Genomic DNA, 24114 nt, shown 5'->3' with positions numbered 1-24114 from the left:
GGAACGCGCAGGAACACAGTTCTGGTAGTTCTTCAAAAAGGTCACATGTCAGGTGGCCCTGCCCACCTGATTTTTGGCCGTTTTGGGCCCATTTCTGCCTGGGTCAGGGCCAAAATGGCCCAAAATGGCCAGGATCAGGCCCAAAACAGCCAGGACTGGTCCCAAAACAGCCAGGATCAGGCCTCTGACAGGTGGTGTATCACTCTCCTGCTCAGCAGCGGCCCAATCCTGACCATTTTGGGCCCCTTTCAGCCCCTTTTTGCCATTTTGGGCCCAATTTTGGCCCTGAATGGCCAGGATTGGGCCCAAAACAGCCAGGATAGGTGATGTCAGGGGGTGGAGCATACGCAAATCAGTTATGCTAATGACACATTTCCGGCAATGGCATGGGGTGTGGCATATGCAAATGAGCTGTACTAATGAGTTATGCTAATGAGTTCCTGTAGCTCTTTTTTTACGAAATGACCCCCGGAGTGTTGGACAGGGATCTGGGACACGCAGATTTGAATGCCTGCCCTATTGTGAAAGGTTGCTGAATGATGTTGAGACGGTCACACTCTCTCAGCCTAACCTACCTCACAGGGTTGTCATGAGGATAAAAAGGAGGAGAGAAAAATGTTGTAAACTGCTTTAGGTCCCCATTTTGAAGAAAGGTGGGTTATATGTGGAGGAAATAAATAAATAGACTGTTTGATTGCATTCTTTTAAAACTGCAATTCACCTTGTGTCTCAGTTAGAAAGTCAAAACTATAAGTGAAGCCAATACATAAATAAAGACCACAATTGTACAAACCTTGGGGACCTCACATATGGCTCCCATACAGACCAGGTTCATTTGTGCTTGGGCATGATTTCTGTACCCCTGATTACTACTCTGATCACGACTGAAAAATACTGCATCGTTCCATCATCCCATCTATGCCATCCCCTAACATATGCTAGTTGTTACTGGATGTTTCAGTCATCACGTCATGGCCATCAATACGTGAACTAGTAAGTGAAACTATCAATGGTTTTAGATCCAGAAGAGTTAGCCGTGTTAGTCTGTGGTAGCAAAATCAAAAAGAGTCCAGTAGCACCTTTAAGACTAACCAATTTTATTGTAGCAGAAGCTTTCGAGAATCAAGTTCTCTTCGTCAGATGCATGGTACAGAAACTGGTCAAATATAGAAGAGGAGGGAGGAGGAGGGGAGGAGAGAGAAGATGCAGTTAGGGGGGGAGAGGGAGGATGCAACCAAAACATTCCTTTGCTAGTAAATGTAAACATCTCCTTTTGGTGTCCTTTTGGGGTCAGTTGGCTTGGGTGAGGCTTCAAGGGAGTTGGCCCTGTTAGTTTGCAGCAGTAAAACAGCTAGACCATCAATGGTTTTAACATTCAGTGCCTCCAAATAAATTCAGCTGGATCACCAATGCAGCACTGGGAACTATTAAGAATTTCAGAAAATGACTGAAAGTCCGTCCGTCCCACCTACCTACCTACCTATCTATCTAAACAACAGCAACAACATTTGATTTATATACTGCCCTTCAGGATGACTTAACACCCATTCAGTTTACAAAGTATGCTGTTATCCCCACAACAACAAATAGCCTGTGAAGTGGGTGGGGCTGAGAGCGCTCCTAGAAGCTGTGACTGACCCATGGTCACCCAGCTGGCTTCAAGTGGAGGACTGGGGAATCAAACTCAGTTCTCCAGCTTAGAGTCCCGCTGCTCTTAACCACTACATCAAATTGGCTATCTATCTAAAATGAAAATTACAATGAGTGTTGCTACACATACCAGCCATACTTTCAAAAACCACAAATGTCCTGATTTTTTTTAAAAAAGGCCAAATCCAACTTACACTGATAGGACCGGTATCAAAATAATGGAACTGGTGGGTTAAATTGTGGAAGCCATTCTAATTCAGGCAAACAGGTGCAGTTTAATATTACCAGCGTTCCATTATTTTCAAAAAATTGTTAGATTCTTCTGGAATTTGGCTGGGTTAATATTTGGTGTTTGATCATATGATACATTGTAGGGTCTCTTCTCATTACTCTTGGGAAATTGGCCATTGGTGGATGAACCTAGACTCTTGTATATCCCAATAAAATTCTCATCCTGAGCAAATGATTCCTTCCACTTTTAAAACAACTGTTTTCTTAATATACAATACACACACACAAACACACACACACAGGGCTTTTTTTCAGGGGGAACTTGGGGGAACGGAGTTCCGGAACCTCTTGAAAATGGTCACATGACTGGTGGCCCCGCCCCCTGATCTCCAGACAAAGGGGAGTTTAGATTGTCCTCTGCGCCGCTGAGCGGCACGGAGGGCAATCTCAACTCCCCTCTGTCTGGAGATCAGGGGGCGGGGCCACCAGCCATGTGACCATTTTCTCTGAGGGCAACCCACTGAGTTCCAACACCTCTCTTCCCAGAAAAAAAGCCCTGCATATATATATGAGGCTTCATGAATAGCTACAGGAATGGGGAACAAATTAGAAATACCACTCCATCACCACTAATCACCATCTACAGGATGCTACAACCTCTCAGAAGCTTGAGGAGGTCAACTTCCCCATCATTTCATGGGTCCCCCCCCCAACCCCTTTTGGTTAATTTATAAACTCATATTTTTCTATTGCAGTTCTCGTATCAGAGGCAGAGCAGTACCTGGATCCTCCCTATTTGGCCCTGAGGACATTGAAGACTTCTTATCTTAATATATAAAAGGCTAACCGTGTTCCAGTCAACTCACTTCCTACCCTGGTGCACCTTCAGAGGGTGCTGCTGTGGAGGGAAGCCCAGAAGAGGCAGTCCATTATTCTGAAAGCGTGCTACGGAGAGAAGCACAGGCCAGGATCAGGCTCAGAGCAGGTGGCAATGCCCCCCCCCCTTCACTCAGCCTGGACCAGGAGCGGAGTAGGAGGCGATGCCCCCCCACCTTCACACAGCTAGGATTAGAAGTGGAGCATGTGCCAATGCCCACCCCCCACCTTCACACAGCTGGAATCAGGAACGGAGAAGGTGGCAATGCCCACCCCTGCATTCACCCATCTGGGATCAGGAGAAGAGCAGGTGGCAATGCCCACCCCCTGCCGCCACTCAACTGGGATCAGGAGCGGACCAGGTGGTAATGACTGCTCACTGCCCTAACCCAGCTGCGATCAGGAGCAGAGAAGGTGGCAATGCCTGCCCACCACTTCACCCGGCTGGAATCAGGAACAGAGCAGGTGCCAATGTCTGCTCCTTCACCCAGCTGGGATCAGGAGCAGAGCAGGTGGCAATGACTTCCCCCCACCTTCATCCAGCTGGGATCAGGCGGGGAGCAAGTGGCAATGCCCACTCCCTGCCTTCACCCAGCTGGGATCAGGTGTGGAGCAGGAGGAAATGCCCACTCCTCCCTTCACTCAGCCAGAATCGGGAGCGGAGCAGGTGACAATGCCCAACCCCCGTTCAACCTGCCAGAATCAGGCGCAGAGCAGGCGGCAATTCCCGCTCCCCCTTCACCCAGCCAGGATCAGACGCAGAGCAAGCATAGAGCATTGCCACCTGCTCCACTCCTGATCCCACTGCTGTAAAGTGCCCGCTTGCCAGCAGGAGGGGGCCCACTGAATTGACAGCCTAAACACTCTTCCCCTTGCCTCCCCTCAGTGCCCTCCCGCTCTGGTCTCCAGGCTGTTGTGAAGCGACCGCTTGCTGCTGTGACAGGGGCTGCCAAATCAGTTTTCTAGAACCCATTGTATTTTTTCACACAACAGGCTTAGTTGCTAGTCCTGGAATAAAGGACTAGGAAGCCACTATCTAAACAACTGCTATTCTAACATTAGAAACAGAGCTGCATGTAGCTTCTCCCTGCTTGGCCCACAACACAGGACCTTGAAGACTTCTTACCCAGGGAGAAAGGACTATGCTGCCACCATCCAAGCAACTGCCATTCCACCATCAGCCTGAGCAGCGCCTGGCTCCTTTATCCTTGGACTTTAGAGTCTTCTCATCCCGGGAGGAGGGGATAGGACGCCACCATACAAGCAACTGCCACTCTGCATTCAAAGTCAGGGCAGCACCTGGCTATTTCCTGCTTGTCCCTCAGGATATTGAAGACTTCTCACCCTGGGAGGAGGGCCTTGGGGGCCACCATCCAAGCAACGACTTTTCTACTATCACCAGATGCTAATTTTTTATTTTTATTTTATTCATTTATTTTCAATTTAATGATCGTTTTTACATTGTAAACCATCTTGAGTGCTGTAAAACAGAAAACATTTTCATCTTTAATGCTTCTTACAATGTTGTTCTTTCTCCCCCCTTTTCTCTATAATGCGATTTTTTATTTTTCCCTCTAAACTTCCCTCTCCATTCAGAAATTGGTTTGCAGCTCTCTTTTTCTCTCATGAGCAACCCTGCTAAGCTCTTCAGCAGGCTGATTTGTCCTTTTCCTCTTTAACTCTAAACTGCTCTCGACATTATATGGTTCCTGAAGCATATTTGTCCCCACTTTGGGTTAATTTACAAAGTTTTATTTTTCAATTTCTATTGGGAGAAGAAGACAATACCTTGACTGTAGGTGGCCTGAAAGCCCACTTTAGAAGTGGAAGAGTCTGCATCCTGAAGCTTTGAGCACTGCAGCTCTGTGCTGATTGGCTGGTTTAAATGTTCACAATCCTATCACAGAATCAGGGCTTTGTTTCAGTTGGCTGAGGAAGGCAGTTGGTAAAATGCAATGGCGATGGAGGTTCTGTGGACAGCCTTTGAGGGAGCTGTAAATAAATATCCATCAATTTCAAAACAGAGGCTTTGCTTGTGAGACACAAGCCCACAAACCTATATCTGTTCAAAGCACAAGAGCTTTCCATCACTCAGATACCTATTTGAATGCCGTAACAAACCTTTGTGTGTGTGTGTGCTGTAACAAACAAGTCCTATGCTGATAAGGCAAGCAGAGGGGTGTCTCACCTGGCTGGGGTCAGGCACGGAGCAAGCGGTAACGCCTGCCCCCCTTCACCCAGCCGGCATCTGGCGCAGAGCAGGAAGCAATTCCCACCTCCCTTCACCCGGCCAGGATCCGCCATGTAGGAGAAGACGGCTGCTGTTTTCAGAGGCAGCTACACATCGTATCTGCAGTTCCAGCTTTTGAAATTTGCTAAATTTGCTCCATAATGCCTCCATTACTGAAACTGAGTGTAACATTTTGTATGTAGTGTATTTAATTTGGATTTTATTTCTGCCTGCTAATGTGTGAGGTTTTTTTAAAAAAATTATTGTTGCTATGAGTTTAATGGAAGAGCCCTGTGGCGCAGAGTGGTAAGCTGCAGTACTGCAGTTCAAGCTCTGCTCACAACCTGAGTTCGATCCCGGTGGAAGCTGGGTTCAGGTAGCCGGCTCAAGGTTGACTCAGCCTTCCATCCTTCCGAGGTCGGTAAAACGAGTACCCAGTTTCCTGGGGGTAAAGTGTAGATGACTGGGGAAGGCAATGGCAAACCACTCCGTAACAAAGTCTGCCAAGAAAACGTCATGATGCGACGTCCCCATGAGTCAGTAATGACTCGGTGCTTGCACAGGAGACTACCTTTACCTTTACCTTTTTATGAGTTTAGGCCTCTGAGGAAAATAGGAGGGCTAGATGGGTGAATGGAATGCCCTAAGACTGGACCCTACGGGATGGAGTGAATGGCAGTTTTTACTCAGTGCTGAGGGAGAGGTTTTTAGTCAGCCTCTGTTTATCACAGAGAGAGGTTATGCTGAATAAAGCAGGAAAATGGTGCGGAAACTTGAAAGGGGTTTTATTCTGACTAAATCAGGCAAATTGTGTGGAAGCCTGAGAGCCTAGTTCTGTCTAAGTCAGGCAAAATATGTGTGTGCCTGGGTCAGTCTGTGTATACCTGAGAAATTATTCTATCTAGGTCAAGCAAGCTATGTGGGAGGGCCTGAGTGAATCTGTCAATCTGGATGAGATGAATTTTTAGTCTGCTTGTAAAAATCTGTGTGGGAAATTAGACTGTGTGACTGAGTCTGTGAATATGCCTGTAAGAAGATATAAGGGATAATTATTTCCAAAGCCACCAAGCTTAGCAACTATTCTGAAACCAATACATTCATCAAAACTCTGCAATCATCATGGTTATGGTTTTATAAATAAATTCTACTTTTGTTTAAGCAAGAAAGATCCCCTTTTCCCCTCAGAACTACCCTCACATGCTGAACTAGAGGTGGGCATGAACCGAAATACGAATCAAAATTCATCACAAACTGCCATGAACTTTAGACCGGTTCATTTGGGTTTTTTTGGTTCATTGCTGCAGACAGCCTGGCGCCGATCAATCGGTTCCCTAGGCAACGGGAGGTGGGGGGGTGCTTCTGTAGCCCCAGAAGTAACCTTCTGCACCGGAAGTGACGTTTTTCATGAACCAAACTAACTGGTTCGCAAACCGGGGCAAGATCGTGAAAGTTCATGGTTCGTGAAATGTGACAAACCATGAACCACATGGTTTGGTATTTTCCCAGTACGTGCCCACCTCTAGTACTGACCATTCTGTCAAACCACCATCTATAATAAGCTTTCCTATATTATCAGTTAACCTAAGGAGGTCTAAGGCAAAAACCTTTCTTTGGTGGCAGAGAAAAGTTGTGAGGGAATCAGGGAGCCAGCAATGTAAAGATCACACAAACAAAAATGGGAAGATGTTCTTGAGGTAAAAGCTTGAGTAAATTAGAGAATACCTGAAGTTCTGTGTGAGTGAAAATAAAAAGTGTGTTGACTATGACCAGAGCCCTCCTAAGCTATAAGTTTAAGGTAAAGTAAGGAGGAGCTGGATTAAAGGTCCAAAGGCAAAGGTTTAAGGTTTGGAAGCTAATATCACAATAGCTTTGTGAGTTCTCAGCATTTGGAGGCAAAGCAGAGATCTGCACAAAACCCCACGCACACAAAATATCCAATCTAACTGCCAAGAACTTAGTTCCTTCTCATTTCTCTTCCTTCCCTTGGGCTCTATAAAAAAGAGCTGGTTTTGGTCTCTGTGGGAAAATGGATGCTACATGTAACAGCCAAGAGACAGAGAGAAGAAAGCATTTTGATAGATAAATGACTTGCATGCACATGCACAAGGACACAATCTCTCTCTCTCTCTCTCTCTCTCTCACACACACACACACACACACACACACACACACACACACACACACACACACACACACACGACTGCTGCTGGCTTTCCAAAATACTTGCAGTGCTTACGGGATTTGCCATAGGGAGGCAGCAGAAACGAGACACCTCTGGTCTGGTAATTGTTGTTTTTAAAAGTCTCTAGATCTGATTATTGCCACTAAAAGTACCTCTTTGTTTTGCTAAACGAAATTAGCAAGCCATTCTTGCTGGAAAAAGAAAAGTGCTAACAGCCTGGCACCAGCTGCTGGAGCTTTGATGGGTCGTAGCTAACTGTTTTGCTGGTAAACGCGAAGTTACAGTTTGCTGTCATAGGAGGCCATGTTTTTAGCAAAACAAACAAGAACCTTTGCCTAAGCTTGCAACATTAACTGATGGACAAAAGACCGTGTGGCTTTAGGAAAGGAAAGCAAGTCATGTGGCCCTATTTCCCCCTGCTATCTCCTTTTGTATAGCAGCCCTGGGTCCCTTGGACAAGAAGCCTGCAGTGAAGAGGGGCACTCAAATAAAATGGCACCCACCTGGCTCTGGCAGAAGTGGAGCCCTTGCTCTACCATGTGCCCACTTTCAAGTTTTCTGGAGGCAAAAGAACAAAGTGGGGGCAATTTGATCAGATCCTCCCTCCTCCTCACTGCAGCCACCACAGGCCCGAAGGCTTTTTGTTCATGGGGTCCCATAATGCCCATGAATAGCTTGAAACAACTAAGTGCCCTCAGTCACACCTGACTCCCGGCAACCCCATCAAGGCAAAAGAGGAGCAGAGCTGTTTTGCCACTGCCTTCCTCCACGCAGCGCCCCTGGGCTTCCTTGGTGGCCTCCCACCCAAGTACTAACCAGGGCCAACCCTGCTTACCCTCCAAGGTCTCCCTAGCGGGGACTATTCGGGCTGATACTAATGGTGGCTTGCAAAGAGCTTCTGTGAGAAAGGAACGGCAGAGAAAATCTGCCACCCACAAGTGCCTTCTACTGATGCAAACATGGGATCCAGCCCCTTTGTCAGAAGCTAGATTTTTAAAAAGAGCATTCAACCACAGACCCATTTAGAAATGGCAGAACACACATAGAGACAAAGTTTCAGACCATACTTGATTATCCTTTAAGCATCCCTCTAGAGGAATAAATATTGATTTTAGAAAACACTTTTCTTTGCAATATATGACTGAATATATCCAAGGGCAAGCCTTTATCCTTATAGCGAATCCTCTGCCAACCTAAAATGGCATTCCTTGCTTCTAAATGTACAGATTGGGCACAAGGTGGTGACTGAAACTGAGCAGCTCCCTGTTCCAAGTCTTTCCTTAGCCACAAACTCATCAGCAGTGAAATTCTCAGCCGCCTGACTTCAGTGGTCTTCAAAGGGTATAACTCTATTTAAGATTGCCCTGTGAGTGCCTTTAGATACCTTTAGATACCTCCCATCTGCAATACCAGATAATACTAGTGACCCATTGTCAAGGTTGCGATGAAGATTACTAAAGATTTTGTCGAAGGCTTTCACGGCCGGAGAACGATGGTTGTTGTGGGTTTTCCGGGCTGTATTGCCGTGGTCTTGGACCACGGCAATACAGCCCGGAAAACCCACAACAACCATTACTAAAGATTGTTATAATTTGAAATTTATACAGATATTGGTTATTAGGCTGCAAGGCTTTTTTGCATATTAGCCCTCTGTTTATGCTTCATAATCCTCATCTATAAAGGGGGTGAGGTGATCAGAAACTAAACTGGTCCATTTTCTTTTAAACTCCAGAAGAGTGCTGTTTTGAAACTCTGTATGTGATAAGGGTCTGACTTGTATTCAGGGCCGGTGGCAGTGTTTCTGGCGCCTAAGGCAGCTTCAGGGGTGTTGGTGTGTCTGTGCACCCGGACTGCGTGATGACATCACTGCATGTGACATCATCATGTGGGGCAGGGCGGCACACGGGTGGCCTCCCAGCCCTCCCGTTCAGTTGCCTCATGCCACTCTGGCTGCCTGCTGCGGCTGGCCCACAGCTGTGTGCTGGCGGCGGCAGTGGCGGCGGCAGCACAGAGCAACTGAGTGGGAGGGCTGGGAGGCTGCCTGCTCAGCTGTCCCACGCTGCCACTGCCAGCATGCACTCCTGGCTGGGTGCAGCAGCTGCAGACCAAGCACGGCAGGTGGCCGGGGGGGCAGCGTGCATGCATCCTCCCTCCATCTCAGTTGCTCCGCGCACCGTCCTGGCCACCTGCCGCACCTGGCCCGCAGCACAGAGCTCCTGGCCGGGCGCAGCAGCACGGGGCAATTAAGCTCTGTGGTGCCCCCACCCCCCGGTGCCCCCTCCGGCGCCCCCTTGGCACCTTAGCACTCGAGGTGATGGCCAGCCCAGCCTCAATGGGCGCGCCGGCCCTGCCTGTATTGTCTTCCATGAATACATATTGTCATGACCATTCAGCCTCTATTTTGATGCTATTAGCATCAAACCCATCTGGTTTGTTGCCAACCACCTGTTCTGCCACATTCAGTAAAATCTGATAATACGATGCTATACTGGGTCCAGCTTTATTGTTGGAGGAGCAACTTAATGCAGTTGCAAAAAGGGCATTTTTTGAGCTTTGTTTAGCCCGGAAGAAGGCCTTCCTACCTTGACTTGGCCGATCTGGCTACATGGATCCATGCTATCTTGGCTATCCATGTTAGTTTGATGTAGTGGTTAAGAGTAGCAGGAATCTAATCTGGAGAACTGGGTTTGATTCCCCACTCCTCCTCTCAAAGCCAGCTGGGAGACCTTGAGTCAGTTACAGTTCTCTCAGAACTCTCTCAGCCCCACCTACTCACAGGGTGATTGTTGTGGGGATAATAATAACATACTTTGTAAAGTGCTCTGAGTGGGCATTCAGTTGTCCTGAAGGGCGGTATATAAATCAAATGTTGTTGTTGTTGTTGTTGTTACTGTGAGGCTAGGCCATTGTAATGGAGCCTACATGGGTCTGCCCTTAAAATAAGTTCAGGAACTCTTGATGGTGCAGAATGCCATCGCACCAGTTGCTATTGGGAACCAGGCAGAGCATAAATAGCACACTTATTCTGCATTCACTCCATCAGTTACTGATCAGTTAGTGTGGTCAGTTCAAGGTCCTGGTTGTCACCTACAAAGCCCTCAATGGCCTTGGACTCTCATTCCTGCAGGACTGCCACTTCCACTATACCTCTACCACAGCAGCTTGTCTCATCTGAGCAAAGCCTTTTGAAGATGCCCAGCCACCCTGCAAATGGGTAAGATAAATGCCTGTTCAAGGGCACTCTTGGTGGCAGCTCCCACCTTGTGGAACAGCCTGCCTGAGAAGGCCAGAAAGGCTCCCACCCTTCTGCCATTTTACAGAATCTACAAAACCGAAATGTTCAAGAGGACATTTTAATGACGGGATTAGAACTGTAGTACACTGGAATTCAGCTCAGGATAATGAGAGCCAGTTTGGTGTAGTGGTTAAGAGCGCAGGACTCTAATCTGGAGAGCCGGGTTTGATTCCCCACTCCTCCACGAAGCCAGCTGGGTAACCTTGGGCGAGTCACAGCTAGAGATGGGCACGATCCAAAAAAAATTAACGATCCAGCTGATCGTAGATCGGCGCTGGTGACAATCACGAATTAACGACCCGCACCGAGCATCTCCCATTCCCGAGCCATGGATCGTGGATCATGGAGGCCAAAGCATGGGTCCCATTCAGCAACACAGGAGGTCTGTGTTTGGCCATCAGAGCTGCCTATCAGGGTTTGCAGGGATGAGATTGGTGTGCCCATGGCTACAGAACACCCCCTTCCCCCTCCCTCCCCTGGGTGTCTTCTCTCAACTTGTGACTGCTTTGCTGCTCCGTGGTTGGAAGGAAGCCCTGCTGATCAAGGAAAGCTGGGCTTCCATTCGGGTTTCCAGGGCGACAGAAGGAGGGCAAACAGAGCTCAGGCATTCCCCTGGCTCTGTTGCCAGGGGAATAGATTGCTGGCGCCTGAGTGTCTGGATCCCCAATCTGAGCCCAAACGCCCCGATCCAGGCCTCTCCCGACCGCTGGATCGTTGGCCGTGGACGATCACGACCCGCCGGGTCACAATCGTGTGATCGCCATTATCGTGGGGCTTTTTCGATCGTAATGTGGATCGTGCCCATCTCTAGTCACAGCTCTCTGGAGCTCTCTCAGCCCCACCCACTTCACAGGGTGTTTTATTGTGGGGATAATAATGACATACTTTGTAAACCGCTCTAAGTGGGCATTAAGTTGTCCTGAAGTGCGGTATATAAATCGAATGTTGTTGTTGTTATTGTAAGGAAATGGGACTGTAAGTCTACTGCAACACTTATTGTATGTATCACCTTGATTTTACTGCATTGTCTTGTATATTTGTAATTTGCTTTCTCAATTATGGAATGTCATGCCTTAGATAAGTTTTGTTTGTGTGTTCGTATTGTTTTCCAATTCGTAATCCTCGTCCGACTGCATTTTTTGGATGTCTTACCGCAGTATGACTGAGCTGGGTTTTTTAATATTTTGTAATCCACCTTAAATCTCAAGGAGAAGGTAGGGTATAAATGAAGTAAATAAACAAAGTCTGTGTTTCAGTTAGAGCTAACTCAGCTTCAACTGAATATTGTTATTCTGCTGTTACAAACAGTTTCTCCAAACTTTCCTTTGGTCTGTTACTACCCCAAACCAAGGTCCTCAAAGGGGTAGACAGCCCTTGGTGGCTAATGGGCAATTTCAGATTCTTTGTTAGAAAAATAGAGCTATCAGAGAATGTAGTGGTGCCCTTCGTGGTTGTGACAGTGCTAGTAGACTGGAAGCAGAAGAGAAGTTATACTTACATGGACCATCCACTGGTCCATAGTTCAGGAAGCAGACTCCTATCACAAATAAGATCAGAGTCCTCCAAGTTAATTTACGCAAGAGCTGGATACGGGTCGCTCCTCTTTTCATAATCGCATGGAAAGCCAGCCCTACTGATGTGCCCATGATGAAGACAAACCTAAACATCAAAGAAATGTATCAAAACCTCGCTTGAACAGTGCACTCATTAATTTTCCTTTTAAGCTTTTGATTCAAATCCATGGTAGGCCACATATAATAAAATCTGCTTTTAATGTTCTAGACACTGTGCCCATAAAAAAGCCAGTTACTGCAATAAGCTAAATGAAATTTCCCTTAAGAAGAGATAAATAAGGCTGGAGAGACACTATTTAGGAAGTTAGCTCATCTCTTTTTTTATCTCACACACCCCAAATAAAAAAAAAATAGAGGAATTGCCTATAGCAACAACTTCCGTTGCTGATGAGACAAGACATGGCTCAGTTTTTGAAGCTGCATGCCTCCTCACCTGAGAGAGTTGTGCTAGAGAAAAGCACAAGGAAATCTCTGGCCATATGTATTTCCCCTTGAACTCGAGGAAATTGCTTCTTTGGACTGTGTCCTAACAGCTCTGAGACGTAGCAACCCTCTAGCATCTTCCTGCTGTTTATTCAAGGCCAAAGTCAGTGTCTGAGCACACTGTTTGATGAAATGGCTCCCCCACTACTCTTCTTCTTTGGGTGCACCAACTTCAGCAAATAACTCGATATTCCCCAGCTGGAATTTTTAATTTTTTAAAAAATTATTTTTAACATCACAATTGCTAAAGATCAAACAGTGCATAATAGCAGCAAACCAGTTTGTTTAAACATGTATTTGTTCCATAAATCAATGAGCAAAATGCAGCACAAGAGAAGGAAAGCAAACTCTCCTGGCCCAGCCACCATTACCCAGCACCAAGAACTTTTCTCCCAGCTCAACTCATTTTAGGTTACTGAGCTTGACTTAAGAGAGGGTAAACTGAGGGCAGGTATAGAAACAGTTGAAAAACTTTATTTGCAGTTGCCTCCAGCAGACCCCCTACCCCCACCTGCACCTACAAAGTTCAGAGCACCAACTTGCTGCTACATATGAAACTGGAACAGAGTCTTGTGTTGCCAACCTACAGGTGGGGCCAGGAGATCCCCTGGAATCACAACTGATCTCTAGAATACAGAGATTAGTTCACCAGGACAAAACGACTGTATTGGAGTGTGGACCCGATGGCATTATACCCTGCAGAAGTCCCTCCCCTCTGCAAACCCTGCTTACCTTGGCTCCACCCCCAAATCTCCAGGGCAACCCTAGAACAGACCCAGGTTTAAACAAACAAGTTTTGTTGGGACCCTCACAGCGTTTTTAAAATATATACGTTTTAAACCAATACAGACCAAGGGCAAATTTTAAACAGTGGAACTGTGAATTAAAGGCACACTTGTTTATTTTTAAGGCTATTTTGGTTCTGTGTGTTCATAATACAGTGACAGTTTTGACCCAGGTTGAGGATGATAGCATTGTTGTAAAATCAACACAAGTTTATAAATAAAAATGTCAAATGTGGCCTATTCTTCTACTAATGTCTGGTAGCTTTATTGTATATTAAGTTAATGGTACTATACAAACTGGTTTTAATCAAATCAGTTAATTCATCAATTGAACCAAGGAAAAGTGGGGTCACACTGCAAAGGAAAGCAATGGCAAACCACCTTTGTCCATCTCTGTGGATCCCATCTCAAAAACCCTATAAGTCAATGGGTGTCACATAATTATTATTATTATTATCTCTAAACCATTTTTTAAAGTTAATTGTTCTATAACAGCAAAATGATTTTTATTTGCTTACTGAATGTTTATAGCACTTTATGATAAAGCGTTCAAAACATCAAATGAGTGACACTTAAAATGAATTAATTATAAAATAGTTCTAAAAGCTTATTTTTATTTCTAATGAATGTGAATGCGTTGCATTAGAACGACAAAGTGGAAACAGACCCTGAAATATATTCTTAATGTTCTGACTATCCCAAATTATCCACAATGCTCATATTTTTTTTTTTTTGAAAAATTTTTTATTGGGTTAGAATCTGTTATTTTTAACATTACATTCAATTTTCCCCAAATTTTTCACTTCTAACCCCCTCCCTTTCCCCCCCTTTTGTTGACTTCCAACAGCTTTCCCACCCTTTGTCCCTTTTCCCTTACTTCTATTAAATTCCTCTATCTAAAACAAATATACATTCTCCATTATACTAAGCAGTACATCCTTAACTACTTTTCTTGTTATATACCCAAACTGTAAGTCTTTGTTTCCATCTTGGATAAACAATTTATCCCATTTCCAGTTTTAAATATTTCACAATGCTCATATTTTTAAGAGACATTGTCCGATATGGAATACAGATTCCATATCTAATACTAGTTGCTAATAGATTATGGGTCAAGGTAAGGATTTCCCAGACGCAACTCGGTTCTCTGTAGCCACACAGGAGCTGAGGGGAATGGCAGTTAAAAAATAAAGGAGAGCCCAAACAGCCTCTGAATGCCTCCACGAGGGGGTGGGGGTGTCCCCCCTCACCCCTCAAGCCATTTCCCCATGTCAGAATAGCACACGATGGAGGTTTCCCGCCCTGATTTTTCTTCTCCACGTGGAGTATTCTGTGCACACAGAGCAGTCAAAGCAGAGAGGGGGATTCCCCACTCCCCATGCTATTGTGACAGGGAAATGGCTTGAGTATTCTTGTGTAGAAGGGAACATAAACGTGTTTGGTGTCTGGTTGAAGTTGAGTTGGCCACAAGAGCAGGCTGAGAACAAGGGTGGTCAGCCCTGAGCCCACCGGCAATGGGAGCATTTGCGGGGTGGAGACGGGCAAAGTGGCATTGCACAATGCTGCAACATCACTCCCAAGTAGGAACCAGAAAAGCCATACAGAGGTCGGAAATATTTCTAGAGTGTTGCTCGACGTAGCAACTTCACTTCTGGGTTCCTAGTCAGAAGTGATGTTGTGACACTGCATGATGCCAGTTCCCCCCACCCATTTCCCCCTGCACTGGGGTCGGGGGGGGGGAGCTATAGCAATCCTATTGAGCACTGAGAGAGACAGGGACAGAGATGCTGGAGCTCTAATAGCGTATGGGTGATACGCTATGACAACATATGCCATGTTGTTTAACTAGGTGTGCGTGGAGAGAAGAAAGGCTACAGTTAGTTACTGAGAAGTCAGCACTCTGCATATCCTCAGAGGTAATGCTAAAAGTGGGGATAGAGGGAGTGTTCAGTGCTCTGTGTAAATGTTTAAATAACATTTAAATCATAACAGAGCATACGCAGAGCTTCTCGGACTAGGATTAGTTGCTATACTTCAGTGTTTCTCAGCTATAAAAAAGAATTTAAATATTTTGTAAACTGTGTAAATATAAAATAGTACATATATGTGTAGTGTGAATATTTGACATCTCGAGGTCTGTGTTTGACAAACAAAGCTACCTGCTGGCATGCTTTTTTGGATCCTGTATTTTCCTTCAAGAATATTTGACTTTGGATTTTGTGGGCTCTCCCTTTGAGTATCAGGCCCACTGCAGAATGTTGACACCAGGGCTTTTTTTCTGGGAAAAAGGTGCTGGAACTCAGTGGGTTGCCCTCGGAGAAAATGGTCACATGGCCGGTGGCCCTGCCCCCTGATCTCCAGACAGAGGGGAGTTGAGATTGCCCTCCATGCAGCTGTGCGGCGCCGAGGGCAATCTCAACTCCCCTCTGTCTGGAGATCAGGGGGCGGGGCCACCAGCCATGTGACCATTTTCAAGAGGTTCTGGAACTCCGTTCCCCTGCGTTCCCCCTGAAAAAAGGCCCTGGTTGATACTAACTGCAACCACACATGCATAGGAGATACCTGTTTTCATCTGTGTATATAAGAACATTCAGACCATGTTCTTGTGATTATGGAACTGGGCTCCTTTCAGTAAGTTGAAGAATATATAATGGCAATTTACAATGCTGTTAGTTCAAAATGAAAACAAAGCAGAAAAAATGCATTGAATGATTGATGAATATCTGTAATATGATACGGCTGAGGTAGAGAGTTTGGGTATTATTTGGGAAGGTGCAAAGAATGTGGTCAAAAGAGGACACTTGAATGAACCGTATTTTAATAAATTTAACTGAAACCTGAAATTAAAAGTCTAAGTGATGCTGGAGGATGAACTTAAATACAGTGGATTAAAAAGATACCCAAACAAACTGATTTACAATTTGACTTAATAAAAGAAGTGTCCTGAACAATCAACCATCATCCAGCAAGATATCATATCAACCTGTGATGGGTGGAAAGATGCTAATTCAAGATGTGACCAGGAAAATGGTCTGCAGGGAAAAGACAACATTTTTTTTAAAAAAAGAAAAATACCAAATGTGCAATCTGTCATTCTTTGCCTTAATGGGCACTTATAACTGTGCAACTTGCCAAAGATCTTCCTCCACAATATGATTGTGGTTATAAAACGAACTGCGTGGTCAATAACATGATCTAATCTGATTGAAGGGGCCAGTAAGAAAATTATTACCCACTTTACAACCCATTAACATCAAACCTACATTACAGGAATGTGCACAGTAGATTAAAAACTTGCTTACTTAAAGCAAGGGGGTCTAAATAAACTCCATTACGTGTGCACTTTTTTTTTTTTTTTACTGTTGAAGCAAAAATGAATACCCCCCTAGTGACTGGGCGAAGATGGAGAAGGGGATACAAAGTTGATGGGATGCTGAATGAGGAGATTTTTTTCCCTTGACAATCAGAGAAAGATGCTGGGAAGAATGTCAGAGGGGGAGCCTGCTTAGATGGCTCGCTTGTGTGTTTCATTTGAGAAACAGAGAAAGATGGAAGAACGTGGTGCTGAGAAAGAACAAATATCTTGAATGTAGCTACTGAACTTTAGATGGTAGAGAATCTTATCAGGAACAAAATGTGTCATTCAGGATCTTTAATAATATTTACTGTGCTGAAAAAGCAAGATAATGCATCCAGTGTAATAGTAGATGTGGTTTTTAAAACTATTCCTCGTCAGAAAAGAAAATGAGGAATTTTGCTTTATGAGTTCTTTAAGGCAATGTGTGCTGATTAGAGATGGGCACGAACCAGGAGAATGGCTGTTCGTTGTGATTCGTGGCTCATTGCGTTTCATGAACCACGGACCCCATGAACTGGCATGAAATTGCCAGGTTCGCAAACTGGTTTGTTTGGTTCGTGAATATGTCACTTCCAGGGCAGCAGGTCTGCAGAAAGCCCATCCCTCCCCCCGTTGCCTAGGAAACTGACTGCTTGGCGCCAGGCAGTCTGCAGTGACGAACCAAAAAATGAAACCAGCCTAAAAATTGTTGTGGTTTGTCACGGTTCATTGCAGTTCATCAGAAATGCTCTCCAATGAACCACGGTTTGGGAACCAAAAAATGGCCTGGTTTGTGACAAACTTTGGTTCGTATTTTGGTTTGTGCCCACCTCTAGTGCTGATTTCTAGCTTTACATAGTTCTGGAAGGGACTCCAAGGGTCACCTACTCCAGCCCCCTGCACAATGCAGAGAATTCACACCTCCCCCCCCCACACACACACCCTCAGTGAACCCTGCTCTACGCCCAGAAGAAGTCATAAAACTTCCAGGATCCCTGGCCAATCTGGCCTGGAGAAAAATTCCTTCATGACTTCATGGTGATTGGCATTACCATGGGCATATAAGAAAGGGCCACGAAAGCCTAACATCAGCTCATCCTTTCATGCACTCCCTCTCCCAATCTGTGTACATTCACATTGAGTCATAGAATCATCATGGTCAGATGACCATCTAGTTTCTTCTTAAAATCTTCCAATGAAGGAGAGCCCACCACCTCGGAGGAAGCCTGTTCCACTCAGGAACTGCTCTGTCACGAAGTTCTTCCTAATGTTTAGCCAAAAACTCTTTTGTTTTAATTTTAACCCATTGTTTCTGGTCCAACCTGCTGGGGCAAAACAACTCCACTCCATCCGCTATGTGACAGCCCTTCAAATCCTTGAAGAGGGCTATCATATCACCTCTCAGTCACCTCCTCTCCAGGCTAAAGATACCCAGCTCCTTCAACCTTTCCTCATAAGACTTGGCTAGTTACATGTCAACTGGACTGTTGCAATGCACTGGACTCCACTACATCTGAACAGGGCCTTCTACAGGTGCCACCCGGCAAACAGGCAAAAACAGCTGCCCACCCATGCACATTCTCTGTGGTGCCCCCACCTGAAAGAATGTCAGGAAGGATCCCACTCACTTGGCTTTTTGCAAATGATGCAAAACTGAATCATTCAGGAGGGCTTTCTTAGATAGGCAGTAGGGCTGTGTTGTAATGAGATGGTTTGCTGTAGTGGTTAGGAGGGGCAGGTCCTGGTTCTGGAAAACTGAGTTTGATTCCCCACTCCTCTGGCAACTGGGTGACCTTGGATCAGTCGCAGCTCTTTCAGGGTGATTGTCAAGAGGAGGACAATAACAGATCCTGTAAACCACTCTGAGTGTGGCATTAAGTTGTCCTGAAGGGCGGTATATAAATCAGATGTTGTTGTTGTTATTAAAGAGATGAACTGATAAAGGTATAGGGGCTGCACAAACTATATTATTGTGCACTGTCTGTTACTGTTGTTTATTATGTCATGTCAAATTGCTTATCTTTTGTTTCAACGTTGATTCGGCTCTGCATTGTATTTCAGCTTGTTTTCAAATTTGTTCCATATTCTACACTATTGTATTTTTTTTGAATTTCCACTGTTGATTGCCCTGAATTACACTGTGTAATTGGACTTAAGTCTCAGTGAGAAAAGTGAACAATAGACAGACAGACGGACAGATCCTACCATATAAAAGGCTAATCATATTTCTGACAATTTACTTCCTACCCTGATGCGCCTCCAGAGGGCGCTGCCATGGAGGGAAGCCCAGACGAGGCAGCCTGTCTCTCCAGAGAGCGCCCCGCAGCAGGAAGCCCAGGCCAGGATCAAGCATGGAGCAGGTGGCAATGCCTGCCCCCCACAATCACCCAGCGGGGATGAGGAGCGGAGAAGGTGGCAATGCCCGCTCCCCTGCCTTCACCCAGCCAGGATCGGGTGTGGAGCAGGCAGCAACGCCCTCCTCCCTTCACCAGGCCAACATCAGGCACAGAGCAGGAGGAAATGCCCTCCCTCCCCACCTTCACTCGGCCGGGATCAGTCACGGAGGAGGAGGCAATGCCCGCCTGCCCATCCTCTCCTTTCTAGAGCCCGTTGCATTTTTCCCTACAACGGGCTTTGTTACTAGTAAATAAATGAATAAATAGAGTTCAGAAGCTGCTAGTGCAGTCTATTCTGCCTGTTGGGGCCAGCTATCGTGGGCATGTGTCCCCCGTACTACTGTACCAATCCACTCTCCTGGGCCCAAATCAAGGTGTTGTTTTTTTGTTTTTCAAGCCCTACATGGCTTGGGACCAGGGCAACTAAAGACCATCTTTTCTCATGTGTTTCTGCCTAGGAGATAAGATGCCAGAAAAAGCCCCCCATCTATCCCATCAACTAAAGAAGCTTATTTGTTGGGTACATAAGAAAAAGCCTTTTTAGTGGCAGTCCACGATTATGGAACAACCTCTACTTTCCTGGTCTCCTCACTGTTAATCTTTAGGAGGCAGTCGAAGATGGTTATTTAGGACTGCTTTTAATTAACTTGTTTTTATCTAGTTTACTGGTAGTCTTAAACTGTGTTTTTAAATGCTGGGTTTTTTAAAGTGTATTTTAATTATTTTTACTTTATCATGTAAGCTACCTTGATTTCCTGCAAGGTAGAAAGGCAGCTAATAAATGTTTTAAATAAATAAATAAATACCCTCCACAATTCTCCCTGATACAACAAACCATTAAAAATAAACCAGTGGCATTTTTTTTAAAAAGCTGCCTAAAATGATATTTGCAAAACAGTCCTTGGGACCATAAAAACCACTAAAAAAAAGAAGGAATACTATTGTTAAAAGCCTCTGTAAAAGACAAGGTTCGGATCTGATGCAGTAGAGTAAATTTGGTGGCAGGCGGGCATCAAAAGAAAGGGTATATTTCAAATGTCAGGTACAACAACTAACAAAGCCCCATCTTTGCTCATCACCACCCACCTTACCTCTGAATAGAGTTGGCGGTGGGGACATGGTTGTGGAGGAGTCACATGCATAATGATGTCACATCTAGAGAAAACTGGAAGTGACAGCGGTTAGCTCTAGAAATCCTAGACCTATCTGTCATCACTTCCAGGTTTTCCCCAGATGTGACATCTTCATGCATGCACCACTGCAAGTTCTTATTGTTATTCCTATCCCCCTCCCCCAGCAGTGCTTGGAATGGCAGTGGCCAATGGGAGCTCAGGGTGGGTGGGATCTCCCGCCCCATTGGGGCCTGGCAGCCCTGCCTCTGGATGGAGGTCAGCCAGTCCTAAGCACTTAATAGGATACAAAACGGCCCTGGAAACAGAAAGAATCTTATTGAGCTCTTTGTAACTTACCATGCCATGACCAAGTCTGCAACTGTCAGTCCTACAAATAAAATACAAGGTTTTTAGAAGTGGAACCATTTTTTAAAATTCACATTTTAAAAATGCATGATGTGGCTAAACGTGTGCATGGCTGGCAGCACCATAAGAAAGCATGGATAATGGCACCATGACCTCTATGTTCCCCTCCTTTAGGCTAAGCAAGCAAGCACCTTTGCATCATTTTTTATTTGTATAACTTGCTAGAGCACAGAATTTGAATTTTCTTGATGGAAAAAAAAGTTGTAGGGATATTTCAGTGTCGCCTATCCATGGCTCTGACGGAGCCAGCACGGTCTCGTGGTCAGAGTGTCAGACTAGGAGCTGGAAGACCCGAGTACAAATCCTTACCCTGCCCTGTAGACTTACCAGGGCCGCTTCCAGACGGCCCTCCCCATTGCGAAACATTGCGCGTCGTTGCACATTGTTGAGCGAGAAAACGCGATATTTCGCGTTTTCTGCACGACGACGCGCGACGTTTCGCAATGGGGAGGGCCGTCTGGAATCGGCCCAGGTGACCTTGGGCCAATCACACACCCCCAGTCTAACCCACCTCACAGGGCTGATGTGAGGATAAAATGGAGGAAAAGCGAAAGAAGTAAGCCACTTTGGGTCCCCCGTTGGTGAGAAAAGAGGGGAAATAAATGAAGTAAATAAATAAATAATAACCTACATGGATACATGAAGCTGCTTTATTCAAATTTATCAAGGTTGGTGTTGTGTCCTCTTGCTGACCGCAGCTCTTCAGACTTGAGAGCCAGTTATATCTCAGCTAGATATAGGCAAAGTTGGAAAACCAGGGTCAGGGACTACAAAGCGCCTTGCTGGGTTAGAACATAGCCCAGCTAGCCCAAACACTTCGTTTCCAGCAAGATGTCTCTAGCAGATCCTCTGGAAAGGTGGCTGAGAAATTTTCTTAAATAAATAAATCTTGGGAAACTTTACAATCAGGATATGAAGGTGTCTGTCCTCAGCATCCGATATTTAGAGGTTTACTGAGTTGTACGCGGAAGTTCCGTTTTGCTAGCATGGCATATGGCCAACGAGAGAGCCATTCTCCTTAGATGGATCAGATCCTTTTTTTAAATCAGCTGAAGTCAGCAGTCGTCACCCCCTCTGAATTGCCTAAACTACACTTTGTGCTGCAGAAATAACTTCCCTCGAGGGCTGGTTCTAATATTACATCTTTCATGAAGTGCCATACATATAATAATGCCAAAAAAAATTATATGTAATTTAACACACATATTTTATCCCTGACCTGAATGGCTCAGGAGGATAGTCTGATCTCATCAGATCACAGAAGCTAAGCAGGGTTGGCTCTGGTTAGTACATGGATGGGAGAACACCAAGGAAGGCTAGGGATGCTATGCAGAGGCAGGCGATGGCAAACCACCTCAGTTAGTCTCTTGCTCTGAAAACCAGATTGCCATAAATCGGTTGCGACACACACAATTTAATACAGGCCTGCCCAATCTGTGACCCATCAAGAAAAATGCAACTGAGTAGGCAGTTCCATAAACATCCTACCAACTTGGGATAATCAGGATATGAAGATGTCTGTCCTCAGCATCCGATATTTAGAGGTTTACTGAGTTGTATGGATCACATTAAAGACTGGAGGACAGGGTGCCTCTGGCTTGGTGCTTAACAGGTTGGCTAGCCCTGATGTAGCATGTGATGATAGCCCAGCAACTGTGTGAAAGTCATGATACACATATTGAGAAGTGCGAAAACAATAACATGCACCAAAAAAAAAAACACCTGCCTTTCAGTTTTTAGCACATATCACTTTCTCTGCCCAGTAACTACACAACACAAAAGTCATGATGATAAATCTAACTTTGCTTTACAGATTTGGTGGACTGGTGCCAATTGGCAGGGACAGAGGAATATTTCAAGAAACATTTGTTGAGTGTTGACAAGATGTAAGAGGAGATCCACCAAACCAATACTCCTGTGACTGAGGCCGGACTGGAAAATACATGTGGTTTCCCCAGATTAAACTGTGCATGTAATTAAAGCCTGTGTTATGAAGATGGCGATTCAGAAGTACCGTCACAATTGATTTCTGAGCTAAAATACAGAGCGAGGCAATTATTGTACTTGGCATCAAGCTAATCCATTTAACTGAGAGCCCAATAACAGGAAACCATTGTTACACAATATGTAACTCAGATTTGGGCAACTGTAACATGATCTTAAAAGCTTCTCTAGCTCTCAGAAGTCAATATACTTCTTGCAAAAAGGAAGGGTCAGCAGAACGGAGCTGTTACAGACCTTGCTTAAACCTAAAGAAAATGGCCTCGTAGACAATGCACCGAGACAATAAAATTAAAGGATGAACTCGAGCTAAATAAAGTAATGGTCCTCCCGTGGAAAGGCAAAACACAATTAGCATTCAGATGCTTATTTTAAGATCAATATTTTTTTCCTGCTGATTTGCTGAAGAGGCTTTTATGAAGTTTAAGCTGAGTTCATTGTTAAATACTCTTTACCTACAGAGGATATGGTAGGCCGTATTAATTCCTTTTTCTTTTGGAGATCAATAATGAGATTGCTGATTTGTGTAAAGTGCTTGAGGATGGAGCAAAGCAAAAGGGATGTTGCACCATACCGTTCCATGCAGCGTGCTCGAAGAACCAGTAGCCCCCACCTCCGTAATTTACAAATATCATGAGAGTAAGAGAAAATCTGCAGAGGGAAGAAAAGTTGATAAGAACAATTACTGGTTTTCTGCAGTATGACTGTTATACCAACAAGGTTTGAAATTAAGGATAAGGATCGGGCTGTTCAAACTCCAAAGAATTCTAGTTTACATTAAAAGAACAAAGAACTGGGCAGAATGCTGGTCACCAGGAACATGTCAAATGCAGCATGTCTAACTTTCTTCTCTGACCTCTTGGATTTCTAGGTGCAAGGACATTTTTTGTGAGGGAGGAATCCAGTATGTAACTACCATCCCCCAATCCAGTCTGAAGCACTTGTATGCAAGTACAGGTGGTCCATGTGACCCTACTTATATGCAGGACTTTTTTCTGGGAAAAGAGGTGGTGGAACTCAGTGGGTTGCCCTCGGAGAAAATGGTCACATGGCCAGTGGCCCCGCCCCCTGATCTCCAGACAGAGGGGAGTTGAGATTGCCCTCTGCGCCACTGGCGCGGAGGGCAATCTCAACTCCCCTCTGTCTGGAGATCAGGGGGCGGGGCCACCGGCCATGTGACCATTTTCAAGAGCTTCCAGAACTCCGTTCCACCGCGTTCCCACTGAAAAAAAGCCCTGCTTATATGTACAGGAGAGCTGTTGCAGCATAGTGGTTAAGTGAGTGAACTGCGAATCAGCACTCTGCCAGTTCAACTCCCATTACTGCCATGAGCTCAGCAGGTGGCCTTCGGTAAGCCACTCCTCTCAGCCCCAGCTCCCCAGCTGCATTATGGGGATAATAACAACACTGTTCACCACTCTGAGTGTGGCTCTATTCTGTCCAGAAGGGTGGCATATAAGCACACAGTTGTTGTTGTCAGGGGCAGATCTACGATGAAACGCATGAAGCTTAAGCTTCAGGGCCCCTAATCCTCGA

General features: G+C 45.3%; 1 protein-coding gene across 1 annotated transcript in view; it reads right to left on the bottom strand.

Annotated features, from left to right (window-relative positions):
* LOC129332906 (heparan-alpha-glucosaminide N-acetyltransferase-like) overlaps positions 1-24114 on the bottom strand; it is a 365907-nt gene that overhangs the window by 117907 nt on the left and 223886 nt on the right. Inside the window, exons 8-10 of the mRNA XM_054984210.1 lie at positions 23153-23229; positions 20509-20539; positions 11963-12123 (exon numbers count right to left, since the gene is read on the bottom strand). Of these exons, the coding sequence (XP_054840185.1) occupies positions 11963-12123; positions 20509-20539; positions 23153-23229 (269 nt within the window). The remainder of the gene's footprint in view (positions 1-11962; positions 12124-20508; positions 20540-23152; positions 23230-24114) is intronic.

The sequence above is a fragment of the Eublepharis macularius genome, chromosome 6 (assembly GCF_028583425.1).
Source record: "Eublepharis macularius isolate TG4126 chromosome 6, MPM_Emac_v1.0, whole genome shotgun sequence".
Lineage (NCBI taxonomy): Eukaryota > Metazoa > Chordata > Lepidosauria > Squamata > Eublepharidae > Eublepharis > Eublepharis macularius.
This window is presented reverse-complemented; position numbering and strand designations above follow the sequence as displayed.